Genomic DNA, 19,573 nt, shown 5'->3' on the forward strand with positions numbered 1-19,573 from the left:
GGAGTTTTGTTGTGGTTGGCTCTTGCAAGACTCATTTCAGGAGGACGTTTCCTGGTTTTAATCAGGGTATTCCAAAAATAATAATAAAAAAAAATAAATAAAAAAAACTAAATTCCAAAATGCCGGACAATTAATCTCACATGGACTTATTTTTGGTCCCAGTAAACCCTATCTAATTGAAATCATGTGACAGACTTTTTGCTGTAGGAAAAAAGCACAGCCTATAAACAAGGTAGAAGAATTCTCATTACAATTGTCTTCAGTTTTCTTGCCGAAGGCAGAACTGGAACAAATGACTAAACAATGCCAGAAATCCCACAGTTAACCTGAAACATTTCTATTAGGCTTCAATAGTGGGTAAACTGTCTTTTAGATAAGGTTATACATACCAGACACAGCACAATTTTTCACCAGGCAGTTTACCATAGTAAAATGATCATCTAACTGCAAATAAATACCTGCTTTTACTAGGAGCTGATTCATAGCTTCATTTCTGAATTGTTTGTCAGATGAAGTTGTGAAGTGTGTATATTTAGAGAAATGTGTCTGTAATATATAACAAAGCCCCAAATGCGAAAATCAGTGTTACTGAGAATAATGGGGCACAGAAAAAGCTGCATGGTGGTTTCAAATTCACATTTTGCTGTGTGATTTATGTTAAATACTGCTCTGCTTTTAAGGGGTAATGTACGTTCAGCAGGCTTTCATATGCCTTAATCACAATGGAATAAAATTAACTGTCTTTTAAGTAAATATTGTAATGCATTATGTGGGCAGATTATCTGTCCTTAGATTAAATAATACTACAATGAATCATAAGGACACATGTGATTAATGGATCACATTCATATGCTAAGCACCCCTTTTAGCATTTTCTGCCTTGATAAGAGATGCCATTTGCCACCATGAGGAAATACAGGAATTTGTAATATATAGGACAGAGTAGTAGAGCCAGACAAGCTACTTGTCTTTGTCTCTGATAACGATGTCTCGTATTTATGTCTGAAAGCTCTTCAATTAATCCACTTCACTGCTATATACTACTTATAATATTTAGGGCTAGATACACAATCACAGTATGGTGCAAGACAAATAATATGCATGCATTTTATTTCACATTATTTATATCCATATGAAATCATATGCATGAACTGCATTACTGTCCCATATGGTATGGGTCTGTGTTGTCATGCTGTCATATTGACCTTTTGGAGCACAGTTACTGTCAGACTTTTAAGAAACATGGGTTATAAATAGGCTGTGGTCATGCACCCCAAAAGATTAATGTCTAGTGTTTATGATCTCAAACTGCTAAAAAGCATCACAGATTTATCAGTGAGAATACAAACTTTTGATTAATATCTGCCATTGTGATATCAATGTCACATTACTGTATGTCTTAATATTATTCCTAGAACTCATCAAATGTTATTACTTTAAGGGTTTCTATTGAATAGGCACTCAAAAGAATATAGAAATATTTTTGATTGAGTATATTAAAACCAGTTGCAACAAAGGCTTAAAAGGTTTCATTATGACATATAACCAATGAGATTGTATAATAGCTTGTTTTCATGTATTGTAGGGTTAAGCTTAGGGTTGGCTTTAGAGAAACAACTGAACCAATCTTAAAGATTATTTTGTCAGTTCATCACATACGCATAACCATTTGAAAGGTTGTCATTTGAATTCAGATATTGGCTCATATGCACATCCAGCTTGTCAAATGCACGTCAAACTCGGAAAAAGACCAACTTGCCTCTACTTTGCAGATAGTATGGTTGCAAAATAGTAGATAGTCATCTTTTATTCCTGAATTCCTCTTATCATTTGCATCTGTTAGACTTATTAGCAGAATGGCTGAATTTGGAGTGTTACAATGTTCACAAATGGAGAGTCCTGTGGTTTTTCCTGTGTTTAGTTAATTACATGAAATTGCCTATTTACAACATTTAAATCACCCATGTGATATAAATCAGTGTGTAGAAATTAGAGTATAAGCAGGTGTGCTTGTTTTCATTTTATTTATTTATTTTATTTGCTGCTCAGAGTTTGCCCATTTTTGATGTTTCCTTCAAAGAATTCCTTCAATCCATTGGGGTTAACATATTGGTAGATGTAGATGGTGTAAGTAAGTAAGTAAATAAAAAAAAAAAAAAAATGACCTAATGTCATTTTACTTACTCAAGAGTGCACATTAAGCCCAGGACACAGGTTAGCTTTCTGGGACAGAAAATCTGTATTACTGCACTTGTACTGAAATACACTGTAATGCATTCCTAACATTCTTAACATTTTTAACATAGCTGAAGTACTTTTTCAACCACTGTTGAAAAACCAAGCAGTACTGATTTTGTATAATTCCAACAATCTGATGATCGCAAATTCCTAAAAAATAGTATGAGTCAAAAAATTAGGAATTATTTCTAAGATTAGGTGGATGACGCATCAGATTTTACATGAACTCTCTCCATAAAAACCTCTTTCAGCTTTTTTTTTTCTCCCATGCTTAGTGTATGTGATAATTGATTAATGTTCTTGCTTGTATATTTATCATGAACAGAATTTAGGCCCAGAGCTGCAGGAGGTTAAATGTATACAAAGTGATGTGAAACACAAAGCTACTGTAGATTGCTTGTAACAATGTCAGTGTAAATGACCTGTAACACAGTCAGCCTGTGCTCGATCTGCTGCAGGGATCACCATCTCTCGCTCTGTTTTCTGCTATTACATGGCCTGGTGCACATTGCCTGAATTACATGTGTCCCAGAGGTCCACACTTTTATAATGCTACACAACTTATGAGACTTAATGAAATTTAAACTTCATTTAAAACTGTAGGAGATGTTTGCTCTGTAATTTATTTTTGCTTGTTTAGTCGGGATTCTTTTATTGTGCCGTGTGGTTAAAATGTCTCATCCAAAGTTCTAAAACACCATTTCCTGCTTTGGCGAGCATCTACTTGGCTACTCACTTGACCTGTCAGAACGAGAGTCTGTGCTTTGCACTTGAGATCTTTTATAACTCTCAGTTGTCTTGGCTTGTCCCCACAAACACCCCACCCTCCCTCCCGGAAGGGTATGCACAAAGGCCCAGTGTCTGTGCTGACTACTTATACTCTGAAGGATTTTGAAAGCTTCATGCTGACCCTGACAGCATCCAGCACCTCTCAAGAGGAAGATGTCTCTTGAACAAACATTTTAACAAAGAACATCTTGAAATGGGGAATGGATCCAATCCAAGATGCGCTGTGTCACATAAACATCCTATTGTGAAGGACGAAAATCCTCATTTCAGTCTCCTGCAGATCATGTTTTCTCATTATTTCTCTCTATAATGTGAGTGGTTGGCTGAAGTCAGATCTTTATATAAATACTTGTGAGAAGGCAAGCCAGCCATGTGGACTGGGATCCAACAATGTGGATGTGTATTCATTTGAGTGTTATCAAGGTTGCTGAAAACATGAAATTCAGTAGGCCAAGGTGACATCTTTCTGGTCTTAGGAAAATAGTCTTTGGCCTGATCAATATCAGTGCTTACCCCAAGGTCTGTTCTGTTCTCTTATCGAATCACATGCAATGCAACCTCTCTTTTTTCCCCAGTTTGCCACATCAGACACAGGGCTTGTTTTGGATAATGATGTTCTTTGTGGTATGCATTACCACCAGAGCCATCTAACATTGTGAGATGTTGTTAACTGGTAACATGATCACACATCAAAGACTTCTGTTCTGCTTCCTCTTCAGGACCAGAGCTATCTATTGAGCAACAGGAGGCATTTGAAATATTTAGGAATGATCATGGGGACCGTCTAACTCTTGAGGACAACAAGGCCATACTGAAACAGAGGTCGGTTTCATTGTGCACTACAGATAAAATGTAATCCTGTGAAAGTATATACAGAATTTTTTCATGTAGATGCTTCATATTTCTTCACAGGTTTGCAGAGGCCAAGGCACTGGGGGAGCAGGTTAACCAGGCCAGGAACAGAGTCAGTAAGTCATTTAGTTTACCACCACTCCCTCCAGCCACCCAGTTACTAACAGGATAATAGGCCATACTTACCAACAGCTCACACTCTAGAGCTGTGAACATATAAAACTGACTGCCAAGAGTATTACCATCATTACCACCATTACCTTGATCGAGAACAGTCCAGAGATTGCCCCATGCTGTCTCTGCTCTGTTGCTAATATGAAAACACACTACTGGCTAACAGCCTGTTTCACTTAAATGATTGGCCTCTCACCGGGACCCATCCTCCCTCGAGCAAAGCACTGTCACTCAGCACATTCCAGCCTTGCTCTGAGACCCAGGAGATCCTGGAAGCAAGCTCAGCTCTCCGCCTGCCTCTTCCGTTCTGCCGGCGTTTTACAGGCTTGGAGATGCTGCTTTACGAGCTACCTTCCTTGTATCCTGCACCCCCAAAACACACACACACACACACACACACCTCTGTGCTTTTCCATTGCTCCCGCTGAATCTCTCCAGCAGGTAGGTTCTCGTCGCCAGACTGCAGGCGGCTGGGGCCTGGCACCATTCTCACAGCCGGTAGACGCCAGGAACGACAGGGGGACGTCACAAGGTTACTGCTGTGGCTGGTTTCTGTAGCCTGTACTGGATCGTTTTGACAGCACACTAAAGCATCTGCTGATGTTAGCGTGATGGAAGCTTCCAACCTCGCTGTGATTTTTCTTCATAACATCTGAAAGTATTAGCTCCATCTAAGACTGCTGAAATACAGTAATGTCAGCATGGGGACTGCCATTGTCCAGCCAAATAAATACTGTTCGCATACGTTATTATAAAATTGATCAACTGAACTTTTAGGCAAAAAATTTAAACAAATCAGCAAATTAAATTTTTAAGATGAATAAACTACAATCAACTAAATCAGGAGATTATGAAATCACACCAAGTGAGATGTTTAGAAAAGTGTTCAAACTTTTGCTTGGCCTTTTAGTGCATGGATTTGTGAGCCCCTCTGTTAAACCCTACAGCATCACATAGGCTGTGCCAACAGGACTGATGATGGAGAAGAGTCAGCAGAGTGGAGTTTGAGTTACATGTCTGTACATCAAGGAGATCTCCTGTCGGAGGCCATCACCTTTCACCAGGCCTCTGAGCAAACAGTTCAAGTTCAAGTTCAAGAGGTTTCATTGTCATTTCAGCTATATACAAGTACACAACAAAAACGAGACAATGTACCTCCAGGACCATGGTGCAACATAAAAACAATAGTGCAACAGACAACAGTGATCCTTTCTCATAGCTCATTTAAATATCTAATATCTTTATTGTCTTGCTACCAATCACTAGCATTCAGTAGCTCAGTTAAATGAGCTACATGTTAAAAACTAAGACCTGCACTTACTTCATCTGCTAAAAAAACCAAAACAAAACAAAAACCCACAAGTATGCCAAGTCTCCCTCAGCAGCATAATTCTTATCCTGCTTACCAAATACCCACTACATACTGTTTATGTGTGTCATCCCTGCTGCACCCACACACCCCCCCGCCCCCACACCCCTCTAAGTGTTTGCCTGTGCTCCGGATCAGATTCAGATGAAATGGAACGTCTCACCTCTGAGCATAACTTGGACTTGTCTTGTCCAAAAGAGTCACACATGTGGTTTTCAGTGGCATTCGACCGGTGAGCCAAGCCAGGCACCATCATCAAATCTTAACACTTCAGAAGCGCTGACACTTTGTTGTTCTGCTTTGGTGGTACCACCCATGAGACCCAGTATTTTCATTGTACTTCTAATCTCCCTAATCATCAGGAAATAACTGCACAAGAAAATTAAAGGTGCTGGTCACTCTGAGAGATGGAGATTTATGTTTCAAAAACAGCAGATGTTCGTTTTCATCAGATTTATCACTAAACAATCAGAAGGAAGAGAATCACCAGGTATTTGGCCAGTTGGAGTTTTTTAACAATCAAGGGATTCCCTGATTTCCCACAAAGATGTCCATTACAAGCACCTGTAGAACCTAAACCACAGTACTTATGATGCGCGTCTTTGGGCATTCATTACACTGAGTGTGTTAGTTGGAGTTTCCCATCACTGGATGTCCAACATCCAGCTTCTGTGGCCAATAGGATATGAGCCTGCCAGTAAACTGTTGTTCTTGGCCAGGATTTCAGTTCAGAGCCCTCTCCTGCTGGACAAAGTGTACTTGAACCCCTCTCTCACCACCTTCCCCTAATTACACATGGATGAACATGTTAGTGGGAAGGGTCTGTGATGTATGTGGTCGGCTGGATTAGAAGTTGTATTAAGAGTTGTTGAAGAGCGACCATGGTCCCCAATAGTCTTTCCAGATGTGTTAGGATTTATGTAGTCCTGTCCCACACACAGCATCTGCTATCCTCTTTCACCCTCCATTCCCTGCAACAGCCACTTTCTCTAGCCTGTAGTTGTTGCCCACGCTCCTGGATCTGTGGACCAGCACACAGATGAATCTGGATGAACACCATCAGCATGTTAGAGCTGCATGTATTGGACCATCTCTGACCTCAACAATTTCCTTGGTTCAGTATAGTTCTGGTTTTTTTTGTTGTTGTTGTTGTTTTTTTGTCCATTGCGAATAGCTTTAAACACCTCCGTGGGACATGGATATACTTTGTAGAGGCTCTTTGTTCTTGCATAACTATTACAGCCTTGTGTTTACTGTTAGTCGCTCAAACACCAAGCTTTGAACACATATCTAAATGTGCTCCTGGACTATCATTGTGGTTTTGTATTAGAATTTGTCTATTGCATGAACGTTGTCAACAGCATGTAAGAATGGTAGCTTGAATATATTATTATTCTGTCACACACACCAACACTTTCAGAGAATGTCTGTCAGACCGCTTCTTAAGTGCATTCTCTGTAATATTCTGTGACCTGTGTTAGCGCATTCACATTACTGCCAAAGAATCATGAAGGGATGATGTCGGTCTCTGTCCCAACAATTCAGACACTGGTGGTTTCTGTCGTGTTTTCATGAATTTGGGTGACTGCGGCAAAGAGAGTCTGAGGAGCATATTTGTGGGTGAGGCGGCGCCTCTCTGCTCACGTGTGTCCAATTAATGATGAATCATGTGCTCATCAAATCAGCACTTACTGCCACCACAGCCTTGCTTCCACGTACTGTACACACCAGGAAACCAGAGATAGTTGATAGAAAATAAGTCAGTGGAGGACAGTGGAGGATCTCTTTTACTCTCCCTGAAGAGGCTAAGCCTGGCTAAACTTGAAGCTTTTTTACATTTTTTTTAGAATATCCATTGACTAAAAACAGAGTGGAAGGGGTAATTCAGACAAAACTGAACTGTACTGTTTATCAAGTGAGAATAGTCCTCCTCTTCTTGAAAAGAGTGCACATGGGAATCTGTCCATTTTGTGAAGGTGAAGCAACAGCAAAAATCCAGAATACATACAGGAAGTAAACAAATACTTTTCCTATACCAGTAAATACCCCATTTAGATGCTAAATAAAGCCTTTATCATAATACTTACACCTGTTTGGTCATCCAGGTCTTAAGTGAAGATGGCCTGGACACAAGTGGATGGACCATTTATGAGTAAATGGTAAAACATTTATTCAGCTGTTTGAGTAAAACATTTATTCAGCTGTTTAATTTATTATAAAGTTAAAAGTTTAAATAGTATATTTTAGCCAACAGAAAATGAATATCTTGGTGAGTCTAAAAATCTCCAGTACAAGTAATCCAAAAATAAGGAAACTCTGACCATGCTCAATTTATGCTCCTGGTTTAATATAAGCTCCAGCCCACAGGAATCTCAGATTAACTGTCATGGCTCTTTGATGGAAACCAGACATTCACACATGGAAACATCATGTGACACATACATGCATATGGAATTAATCCACATAATATAGCAATGGCCTAGGCTGTACTGCTGAAGAAAAGCAACTGTACCTGCTGTAAACTCTTGTCAGACTTGGGGCACACACATAAACTGTAGATTTCTGTGAATCTGGCTTTACCAAATTGGTGTTTGGGGAATGTAAATGGAAGACAAAAGTCTGATTATACTTGTACCACACTCCATGGACTGCATGAGATCAGAACAGATTCCAAACATAGTCCATAGTGCCATTATAATCCTAACTACCACTGTTTCTTTTTATTATTTAAATGCAGAAGCCTCAAGAAAATTTGAAGTATGATCCTAATTTACTTTGGCACTTTCTTTGTTCTTGATTAAACCAAGAGGTTTTTTGTAATATCTTTTGGATCTTTCTTTGCTTTGCTCATCATCATATCAAGCTTAGTCCTCAGCTTCACCTTTTCAATGGGAAGAATCCTACAGGTACCACTGAAATGGCACTGCAAGCCATGCTAGTAACTTTCTGTGTGCTATGTTGGTTCTTCTCCAGGCTTTCATTTGGCCCATGTGCTTTCTCATTCTGTCAGGATAGGCAGGTCAGGCAAGGGTCAAACCACTCAGTGGTATTGCTAAGTGTTTTTTAGTCCTGTTACTATATGAGGATTAGTTATGGCTGAGCCTATGCTGATCACACAGGGTTTACTCAGGTGACTGGATCAGTGCTACTTGATTGTGGCATGGGTGTTGTCACCATCCTGTTTTCCGTTAACACAAGCAACTGGCTTGGCAGGCCAGGGTGTAAGGCTGGATGTGATCACTTTTTCTGATATCTATCTCCTACAGTGCCTTCAGTGGGCATGTGCATGTTATCACATGACTGTTTACGTGTTCTTTAGCAGAAATTCTTTTTACTGAGCGTTATCCCATCTCTAGCTGTGCAGGCTGTCAGCACTGTCTATTTAGTGGACTTCTTACCATGTGGCTCCCTCATCAACAGCACCCAAACAGTGTGAAGGAGCCATTACACAAACCCAGATGAAACAATGATATATGGTCACTTCTTCAGTAGCAGTGACTTGTAGTAGTGAGTGTCTTGTTGGCTGAGGGATTCCACCCCCCAAGGATGAAAAATGTTTGTGCAACAGAAGCACTTTGAAATGGGAAATGTCTTTTTTGTTTGGCATCTGTCCGCTTGGATATTCGGAACATGGCATGTGCCTCAGAAGAACCTGATCCAGCATATCTTGCCATGGATATTACTTTACCGCAGACAGAAATGGGTCACCAGAAGTGCTGCCTATTATCAGAATCCCACATGTCATGCAATATTTCACCTTTTGTACATCCTTTGGGACAAGTAAGGGAGGACCACAGACAGCAAGGCGACTACTTGTGACGGACATTTGCTCCTCGGGTCACCAGGGACCATCTCTGATGTTCTTCTTTACTCCCCACCATCTTTTCATTCTTCCACCACCCCCTTTCCCCTGACCGTTTCAAATCATCCAGCAAATCCATTCGTTGCTGTTGGAGGGCCAGGCATGGCTGTCCTTCACACGCTCCTGTAATTGCTCTTTTATGACTAATTCTGCTCAGGCTGCAGCAATTGTACCACTACCGGTCGTGGCAAATAAAGTTAATCAAAATCCTCATGTTCAATCAGTTTTTGATGAGTAGGTGCCACTGAAAAGTAAACCATAGTAGTACATGTATATAGTCGAAAAGCCAAAATGCTAACAAGCATGCCGAAGCGAGGAATTACCTGTCCACTTTAAATATAGCACTGCGTTCAAAAGAAAGTGACAGCCCCTCTGCAGACTTTACCAATCCCCAAGCTCGGAACCACATGTTTTATTAAAATTGTCAAAGTGTTTAATCTGGCATATCAACAGTTTGAGCACTCTATACTAAATCTACATTTTTCAGTGTCTTCCATTGTAAATGCTCTGGTAAAGTCACGCAGCAGATATGTATGTTTTTCTATAGCTGCTATAAATTGCTAGGTCTTTGCAGTGTGGCAGGCATAATAGATGTGTCTGGGGCCCAGTGTGGCGTCTGTGTTTATGTGAAACATACACAGTCTCTTACCCGAGGTTCCATCACCAGCCTTGCTAGTAAGCTGTCACTGTTTCATAGCAAAGTCCTATAATGGGCCAGTGGATAGTCTCGCTAGTGTTACTTAAATGTTACTTAGCAAACCTTTGTTAAATAAAATAACCCTGTTCTCTCTCAATCTTCCTATGATTGTTTCTGTGTGCTATTCCTCAGATGAGCTGAAGAAGCAGTTGCAGATGAGAAGGATGCAAATGGCAGCACAGGGTAGGAGACATCTCATCAGTGCTTCATTTTCCTGTCTAACCTGTGTCCTGTCAGAACACTAGGTCAGCCAATGTAGTTTACCCTTCAGTCTTTTACAATGCAATAATATACACATGCATCTAGATCTACACAGAGTACTGACAAGAGTGGGTGGTATGACCTTTAATCTTCTTCTCAATAAACATGTTTGGAAAGGGCTGCTTTAAGTTTACAAACATAACCTACACTGCCAGTGGCATGTCTTTTCACTGCATCAAAGAAGAACTTCAGAGGAGCCTGCTTTTTATTATGAGGAAGCATGTATTGAAACATACCAGGAGGCCTGAATATAGCCATTCTGTATACAGAAGCCTTTGAATTCAAGGCGAATGGGTGTGTTGTCCTAAGATGAGTGTCTTATCTACAGCAATTGTGTGGAGTGTTTGTGAAAGACTACAGTATTTTGGTTCTGTTGTGCCTAAAATGGATTGAATTCTGGGGAGTTGTGTGTGGCCTCAGCCACTCAGTGAAAGATGTGGGGTTTCTTAGTGGCGTCATGTGAGCAAATTCAGTGTCTTGGCTCAAGGTGCTCTGAAAACTACAAAGAGAGAAATGTCCCTTCTGTACCACTGACCAGGGCAAAAACCAGACCCATGAAAGGAGAGTTAGAGGATGGACAAAACAAAGCACACCATTCAGCCCAAGTAGAGCATCTGTGCACATATTGTGTGATTCAAGTCACCATGTAATACTGGATCGTGTGAGAACTAAGTTTGTTCAGTATGTTTACAGGTTAATAACATTTGTTGATTGTGGTAATACATTCTAGTTTGGACACAAAGTATTTCTTCTGCTTCAGGTGTAATGGAGAGTCAGCCAAATCCACAATCAGACACTGTAGAAGAGACTCTTCGCAGCCAGATTGAAGAAGAGAAGAAAAAGTGTGTATTTATTCCTTTAACACTTGTGATATGGTCTAATTAGTCCTCAAGTTGTATTTAATTACACAAATGGCAAACATCACAATTTGCCATTTATGTAATACAATTAACTTTGTTTACGATCCTTTTTTTAATAGTTATAAGAGCACTTTTGGACGTTTAAAAGGCTTGAAGACGGAGATTGAACATTTACAGCACCTGCTTCAAAGGTCAAAGATCAAGCTTAAGAGGGATTTTCAGGACTGGTGGAGCCAGGAGGCCACAAGACTACAGGTTCCATAGCTCTTACTATGATTTAAATTGCAAAACAGAACGTATATGTATTGAATGACATGAAGTTGAATCTGGCTCACAGACCCATGAAAGATACAATAATCTGCTACTCAGCATCTCCTGAAACCTGATGCTGCATAAGCATCTCTTAGGTCCAATGTTGGCCACATTTTTAATGTTTTGCTGCAACATATGACCAACAGACTATAATGGCAATGTTCCTTTTTGATCTTGTCAATAGGTAACATGGATCTAGTGTCCAGACACAAGAGCAGATGTACAGTATTGCTCTGTCCACAAATCCTTCCCTGATCACTTCCAGAGAAAATGGCTTGTCTTGCCCATTGACTTTGCATGTTCTGTTCTGAGTTTATTTATTACAGAGGGATAATCAAGTCTGGTTCTAGTGAATAAACAGTATTTCAATATGGAAATGTCAGCAACAGCATCAGAGTACCGCTACACTGAGTTGCCAGTTTATTATGTACAAAACCCAAACAAGTAATATATTATGTGACTGATGATAGACGCACTGGTCTCCTTGATTTATACCACATACTACAGTTACTCTTCAGCTGAGAATTGGAATGGGAAAACAAGTGACCATATTAAATTTGAATGAGGTTGGAGTTATGCTAGGTCTGGCATCTCCCAAACAGCTGCCCTCCTGGGCTTTTTACAAACAACCATGTACAGTGCAAAAGCCAAAAAAATAAAACAATAATAATAACTACCCCTGACTGACAATCTTATGGTTGAAAAAAGTTTGGATCAGAGTGGTCAAGAGGACAGGCAAGAACTGTGCAAGCAGATGGGCCACAACCAGGCAAATCACATTCTGCTATGGTTTACAGGATGTCACCTTAGAATGCACCTTAGAATGCACCAAAATCATGTTCAGAAGTTGTCAGTACAGAATAAGAATGTGCTTCGGTGGGCACATGAAAATGAAAATTGGACCATTGAGGAGTAGGAAAAATGTTCCTGGTCCAAGTTGGTTTTGCATCATAAAATGATCAGAATTTGGCAGAAACAGCATAAGTCCATGGATCCATCATGTTTGGTGTCAATACTATGAACCAGCGATGACAGTATGATGGTTTTGAGAATGTTTTCCTAGCACAACTGGGACCCTAATACCCACTGAAGAACAAATGGATGGCACTGTGTTTTTGAACATCATTGCGAACCAATTTTATTACTTCATAGCTGCCCATGCCCATGCCCATTCATATACTGATGCTTGGATGAACACTTCCAGGACTTATAATGCACCATGTCACAAGGCATATGCCATTAAATGGTTCCAGGAACATGACAGCAAATTTTCAATGCTTTACTGGGCTGCACAGTCCCTAGATCTCAGCCTTATTGAGCAGCTTTGGGATGGGCTTAAATGGCTGTGCAAAGCAAGACTGCAGTCGTTTCAATTTGCAGTAAATGTAACACAGCCATTTTAGAATGGTATATTAGAATGGTATATAATGCTGTTCTGTTACCACTAAAAATTGTTATTTATAATTTTAACACCCTGACACCCCCACTGATGAGACCCGCTCTGAAGCAACAATAACAAAGCAATAAAGCAACTACACACATGCTACCACAACTTAGTGAAAAGACTACAATGTTAGAAACATGTACTGTAACATGCTGTGTGCCAGGACACTAAACCATCCTAAAACCAGGCAGCTGTTGAGGCTGTAAAAAGTGCCCTTGAAAGCATTTCTTCAGTATTTTAAAATTATTTTCTGAGGTCTATATAGAAGGTATGCGATTTTAGTCAGGGTAAAAAATGACCAGATGCAGTTTTACACACACACACACACACACACACACACACACACACACACACACATTTACAACCCTAAAGCAGGGATTTATTTTTTACAACCCTTTTTGGTGGGCTCACTAATAAGTGAAGAGCCCTGGTCTGATTGGCTGGTTTATGGAAAGACATGGTGGTGCACACAGAATCAGTTATCAGATTAGGTAATTTCCCACCAAATTGGCCAGTTTTTCGTTGGCCACTTAAGATGGCAACCCTGCACAGAATCAATAAAATCAATCGCTAGCTAAGGGGTGATGCTGTTATCCTGCGCTTGCAAGCTATTACCTAGCTAACGTTTGAGCCTGCATTGGAAGATATTTCAAGGCTCAAACAAAACTTCCCTCAAAAGGGTAACTAGATGTCAAATGACTATTATTTCCACTTTCGTGGTGAAGTTAACAGCTACAAGGAGCGAATTAGCAAGATATAGAGTGGATATTTCTAAGCAATCGAGCTAGCTAGCCTAGCGTTAGATAGTTAGGTTCTGAGTTATGCCTTTTTGAACTATAAATAGTGCCCGACAAATGGATTCACAATGATAGTTCGCTAGTAGCTAACGTTACCTAGCTACTTACAGGTTGCGATGCCAGTAATGTCGAAACTGTCCCTCTGTTTAGTGTGAAACTCTGAAGCCTTCTCGATATTTAAGATTTGAGAAACTGTCTGGAATGAAATGTGCAGAGCAAACTAACAAAACGTGTCCGAGATCCTGTTCAATAGGAACGTCTGCTGTCATCGTTTATTACTGACAATAGAGAAAACGTATTTCGTATCTGAGGGAAAACATTCCGAGAAGTTTAATCAAAAGGGAGTGAATGGGAAATTGTGGGACACCAAGTCTTTTAGCAGCTTTAACATAAAATGTCAGCATCAGTCTCTTTCAGTACTCTTCCGCTCAAAGAAATGGCCATGTAAGTTATATAGAAAAAACAAATGTGTCTGGCCTCTCTCAGTATCCCTTTTCTATTTCAAATTCAGTGTGGAAAATGACAGAGTGGCCAGCTGTCACTTATTAAGCTGGCTAGACAAAGCCAACTTGCTGTTTTCTTATTTCTTCTTATTATTCTTCTTCCACCGCAAAAATTCAAATGCAATTTCATATAGTTTTATAGCTAGAAATACCAATGTTTCTGGAAACCTTCGTGCAATACCCGACAGAGCTGGTTGTAGGTTTTTTTCATCCCTCCATACGACCACTTTTTCGCAGACTTTCATGAGACAATTTTTCCAAACTGCTCCCATTTTGTCAAATTTCAAAAATAAATGCACCAAACTTGCTGTGCATGATCAGATGAGTGATAGAAATCTTTATTTTAGAAACCTCTTTTCCTACCTCTATCACTTTTTCATCCATAATTTATCATTTTTCATCTTTAATAATTAATTTTTCTGTCCTGTAGGTCCTGTTTAATATGCTATAACCATCAAAATTACTATATATATAGTAAATCTGCTCCATCACTAAACATTGTTATTTTGCTTCACTCACTCTTTATTCATCCTTTTACATTCCTCCATTCTCCCATAGGAACCCACTGATTTTATAACTCCTTCAGCTCTATAGATTTTCCTGTGTGTGTGTGTGTGTGTGTGTGTGTGTGTGTGTGTGTGTGTGTGTGTGTGTGTGTGAGAGAGACACACACACACACACAGGAAAATCTAACCCCATTAATGTTCAGGTAGAACAACTGGGAACTACTTTTTTTAATTATTATTATTATTTACTGATTTTCACTTAACATTGCCATAGTTTTCATGCTGTTACAATGGACTTTGTCAAGCCAACTAAAAGTTTCAAAGTTTGACTTAACTAACCAAATCACCTGGTAGGTTAAGCTAGTCAATACTGTCATCTGTATAGCTAATGTTAGCCTAACATTGTGGACAACATGTCTAGAGCCGACTTTTAGGCTGTATATTAGCATCATTATCAATACCCTTCTTGTTTTGTATTAATCTAAATCAAATGCATAGGTATGAACTTGTCAATAACTACCAAAAGTTGTCAATAACCACCAAAGTTGTTCATGACAGACACTGATTACAATAGTTTTCTCCACATGCACTTTTCAGAAGCTTTATTTAAAAGTGAATAATAGGTGGGTATAATCAATAGGTGGGCCAAATAAATCATTTAGTTAGTTTCTACAAACATTAACCAAAGTAGCCTACTTTATAAGTTAGCCATCGAGCTAACCTAAAGCAAGCCTGCTAACATAGCTAGATACCTAGAATCTAGATGGGGCATGGATATGGCCTGAATGCACTCCATCTCTATACCTACAGAACTCAAAGTATTGGCGGTGTAGGTCCATGTTAATATTGCCAGGGCTACAACATGGGCTGGTGTATGCAAATTTTGGGTGCATATATATTAAACAGTCGTCAAGACTGTTAGTAACAGTTCAAGATTTTTGGAATTAGTACCTTTTACAACCATGTTTACATTTTTGAGATTTTCAACTGAAGGAGGTGACAAAGTATTAGTTTCATGTGCTGAACTCTCTCTTCAACTATGCCAAGGTACATAGTTTTCCATTCTAATGTCACCTTTAAATTAAGCATCCTCTCCACCCTACTTTATTCAATGGTTATGATTAGTACAAAAAATACTTAGTTTTTAAAAATCTGATCTTCATGTGAGCTGTATGTTTTACAGAAGCAGGATGAGGGATCGGAGAGAGCAAAATCGAGTGATAGGCAAGAAAACTCTCTCTGCATTGCCTCAACAAGGTGAGACTGGCTATTCCCTATATATGTATATACAGTACATATTTTTATGTATATGCACAAAGACTAAAACAAGTCAAATGTTTTTGTAAAACAACCCTTGAAATCCCAATTTTCTGCTTGGGATAATATGGGTACATTTTACAGATATACAGTTGTAGATAGTAGTCCATCTGCTGACAGGCAATATTCGTGTTAGCCATCTTCCAACTTTTTAAAGGTCTTTTGTCAGTGGTCCTGAGCACCTGAACCCATGGTGATATGTTTGAGTCAAAGACCATTCTCAACCCACAACTTCAATGTTGTTTCCAGTTTGTGGGCAAACTATCACCTTGGTGTTACCCTATTTTGTACAAGAATCTGATTCTGTTGATACTTCTTCACAATAAAGACATTAGAAGGACTGTGACTAAATGTAACAGTTATTCTTGAGCTCATCATAAAAAGAAGGAACCAAAGACACTCTGTTTCTAACACTGATAGAGCTGGGCATATATTATGTGATTTTAGAAATCTTGTTCTCTGGTGTTAACTCTAACTGCAGAGATGAATGGTCAGTCGTGTAGAGCCAAAGCTCCAAAAATTCATCTTAATCCTTAAATTTAGCTACCTACAACCAAAGCCTCAAAACCGCAGTGTTTGCCCATCTTAACACTGACAAAATTAGGTCATATTCAATCTTTCTTGTAAAATATAGGCACCTGGCAGCACTAGAGATGGAATTGGTATTGGTAAAATTAGTATTTACATTTTCAGTTCTTTATTTCCCCATGTTTCTTTCATTGGATCAAACAGATTGAAACCAGATAATTTCTCTTAAAACCTCGGCTGCACTATAGAGTGCAGAAATGTCAAGGTTTCCCAGCACTGAAGCTGACAACTGCCCAGTTTAAACATTTATGCCCAGTCTGAACGCAAGGCTGTTTCTTTTAGCTGCTTATTCCAAATGACCCCAATTTCAATTGTCAGTCCCTACATAGATCAAATATATTATCTTGCTCTTGGGGTAGAATAAAGTAACAGGATGAGTTAAGAACAGAGACTGCTGAGAACTAAGACTGAGCTACTTTGTCCTTTGATCTGCATTGAACTGTTAAATAGCTCTTCACATTTTAAACAGGTTGTGCGATAGGAACAAAGGGGTGAAAATGAAAGCTGAACCAGTGATTTTATATGATAACATCCGCTGTCTTTTTTAGAAATGCCTATTCACATGATCATATCATTGACATGCAAGACATAAAACAGAGGGACCTATCTACAGCACCTGCCAGAGATCTCAGGTAAACAAATATGAAGATGCACATAACCTGCGTATAGGCTTTTTTCATTATCTGTATGCAGTATATTCCATGACAAAAGATCCTAATAAAAGTTCTGTTATTTTGTTGCATGAAGCAGCAGCATGTCAGTGGATCAGTGTTCACTATTGCTTCAGGAACAAACAAAATACCAGTAGTAGACTCTAATCACTCTGTGAACATGAATGAATAGTAAACTAAATATAATTTAAAGAACATTCAGACTAGAGAATTTTTAACTTATTTTTAACATCATAGACGCAAACCTTTACTCAGAGCCAAAGTTCCTCAAGGCCGGGTGTGGGTTTTTTTTGTTTTGTTTTGTTTTTAATGCATCCACTACTTCAACTTCTTTATTTATGTTAAGAAAATGAAGCCATTAGTGTAATCAGGTAGTATTGGCACCATGCTTTACATTACGGCATACCGTATTATATGTTACATATACCTTTCAGAGCCTTGTCATCTACTACCATGTCTTCCACATCTATTCCACTGACCGGAGACCACCAGACTGATGCAGATATACTGGCTTTCATAAGGGCCAGACAAAGCCTGCTCACCAGGACAGGTATATCATCATCAATACATGCAGGCCAGAAGAGAGGCAAAGTGTGAAGATTGTTTCACATTTAAAAACAGGTTTACTGTGGTTCTTTATTATGCAAACAAACCCATGAACTTCAACATACTGCATAAAGAGTTTCCAGAAAATACATCTTGGCCCAATTATTAATCATATAAACTCCAAGGATTAGTTAAACTTAATAAATCATTATTCTTGTGTTCTAGAGTATAACAAAGCTTCACTTTGGCACACTAGTTCTCACTGTGTTTAGGGGAATTGAGAGGGTAGCACACCAGATCAGTTTGAGGGAGTAGCAGGGCACAATGCATTATACCTGAACAAGCCACTTTTGCAGCCTCTGTAATTACAATGCTATTGCTTGGGTCTTTTGCTTTACAAAATGGTACACTGGACAGTAACTGGAGGAGGTTCCTGTTTTTGGGATTAGTACACTGCAGCTTTAGCATTGGTCTGCTAGCGTTGCTTAGGTTTACATCTTGAAGGGGAGCTACATTTGCACATATTAGTCTTCCAGTCTAAAGGTGTAGTTACGGTAGTGTGGAGAGTATGAAAGAAGTTGTTCGAGATCACATTTGAAGAGGCATTTCACTGGATTTGGAAGGTGCTGGACTGTAATAGTACACTTGCATATTTTATGTTTGCTGTGTTAGGACATAATACATTAGGAATCTGCTGATTGAATTTGTATAACTGTGCTACTTGACATCACAGTACACTAGTGCTCAGTAGGTTTGACATTTCAGGTGGTATTATGTTAGTTTTCATAAGGTAACGATTGCTGTTTGAGTATTTTGTTTGATCTGGTACTGCACTGGTGTCTATTAGGCTAGACATCTAAGAAGATTTTACATTAGGAGTTGGTTAGGTTTGCTGTTTGGGCCTAGTATGCTATCTGCTTGAGGGGATTTTAAGTTTGCTTGGTAAATATTTAGTAGATTAGAAGTGGTTGGAAGAGATGAATAGTGAGACAGTACATCAGAGCTTGGTAGGGTTGCTGTTCAAAGTGGAAATAAACTATTGCTCAGTTGATTTGCTGTCTGAGGTTGAAGGTTGACGTGCCTATAGAATCTCCTGCTTGAAGAGACATCTCCTGCTAGAGTTAGTGAGCTGAGCTGTTGCCGTACTTAATTGGAATCAGTCATATTAGCAATTACGGGGACAACACACTAGCAGGTATTGCATTTACCAGTAGTTATTCCACATTTGAGGAGGTTGCTGCTTCAGGAGGTTGTACAGCTGTCACCTTGGGGGAAAGCCCACTAGATGGTGAGTTTACTTTTTGAGGGGATGGAACGCTGTTTGGACTTGATGCCTGAATTGGTGGATCCATGTGCTTGATTAGCTTGATTGCTACAGGACAAGTGCCAATGTGTGTTCTGGCCTCCATTCTCTTCTTGTAACTTTTCCCCATGTTCCTTACAAAGTCTCTGATGTTCTGCGTAGTTCTGCCGTCTAGTGCAGGATGCTCCAGCACCTGGCAACGTTGACATTCTCTCACCCTAGCTAGTTTTCCATAGTATATGTGATTTTTGAAGTGCTTCACTACAGCCATACTCTCCTCCCTTGTCCATGGTTTTCTTTTACGAAGCCTCTTGGGCTGTTCCAATACCTCCCACTCTTCTGCCACCTGCTTATTGCTCTCTTAAGAGGGTGAAGGCAATGGATGAACCAAAAGATTAAAGTAAATTGAGGAAACAAAGTAAAACAAAACCAATTTTTGTGTGATCTCCTCAAAATGTAAATCTTGTTTTACTGAGTGGCTGAC

The 19,573-nt window shown here is 39.4% G+C and overlaps 2 protein-coding genes across 9 annotated transcripts in view; one reads left to right on the forward strand and one right to left on the reverse strand.

Annotated features, from left to right (window-relative positions):
* Window positions 1-19,573, forward strand: part of kif6 (kinesin family member 6) — a 63,165-nt gene that overhangs the window by 32,305 nt on the left and 11,287 nt on the right. For 3 of the 5 annotated variants that reach the window (XM_027001457.2, XM_027001456.2, XM_027001459.2), the window contains 8 exons: window positions 3,747-3,849; window positions 3,940-3,995; window positions 10,114-10,164; window positions 11,003-11,084; window positions 11,222-11,357; window positions 15,848-15,921; window positions 17,118-17,201; window positions 17,675-17,861. In XM_027001457.2, the coding sequence (XP_026857258.2) occupies window positions 3,747-3,849; window positions 3,940-3,995; window positions 10,114-10,164; window positions 11,003-11,084; window positions 11,222-11,357; window positions 15,848-15,921; window positions 17,118-17,201; window positions 17,675-17,837 (749 nt within the window). In that variant the 3' untranslated portion in view covers window positions 17,838-17,861. Of the gene's footprint in view, window positions 1-3,746; window positions 3,850-3,939; window positions 3,996-10,113; window positions 10,165-11,002; window positions 11,085-11,221; window positions 11,358-11,598; window positions 11,675-15,847; window positions 15,922-17,117; window positions 17,202-17,674; window positions 17,862-19,573 lie in introns of those variants that run through there. The other 2 variants (XM_035532572.1, XM_027001458.2) reach the window with 2 other exon arrangements.
* LOC113572144 overlaps window positions 1-19,573 on the reverse strand; it is a 45,845-nt gene that overhangs the window by 12,441 nt on the left and 13,831 nt on the right. For 3 of the 4 annotated variants that reach the window (XM_035532567.1, XM_035532568.1, XM_035532569.1), the window contains one exon: window positions 18,975-19,449. The exons of the other annotated variant lie outside the window; for it this stretch is intronic. In XM_035532567.1, coding sequence (XP_035388460.1) covers window positions 19,001-19,449 — 449 coding nt within the window. In that variant the 3' untranslated portion in view covers window positions 18,975-19,000. Of the gene's footprint in view, window positions 1-18,974; window positions 19,450-19,573 lie in introns of those variants that run through there. 4 annotated transcript variants of the gene reach the window in all.

This window comes from Electrophorus electricus, chromosome 13 (assembly GCF_013358815.1).
Source record: "Electrophorus electricus isolate fEleEle1 chromosome 13, fEleEle1.pri, whole genome shotgun sequence".
Taxonomy (NCBI): domain Eukaryota; kingdom Metazoa; phylum Chordata; class Actinopteri; order Gymnotiformes; family Gymnotidae; genus Electrophorus; species Electrophorus electricus.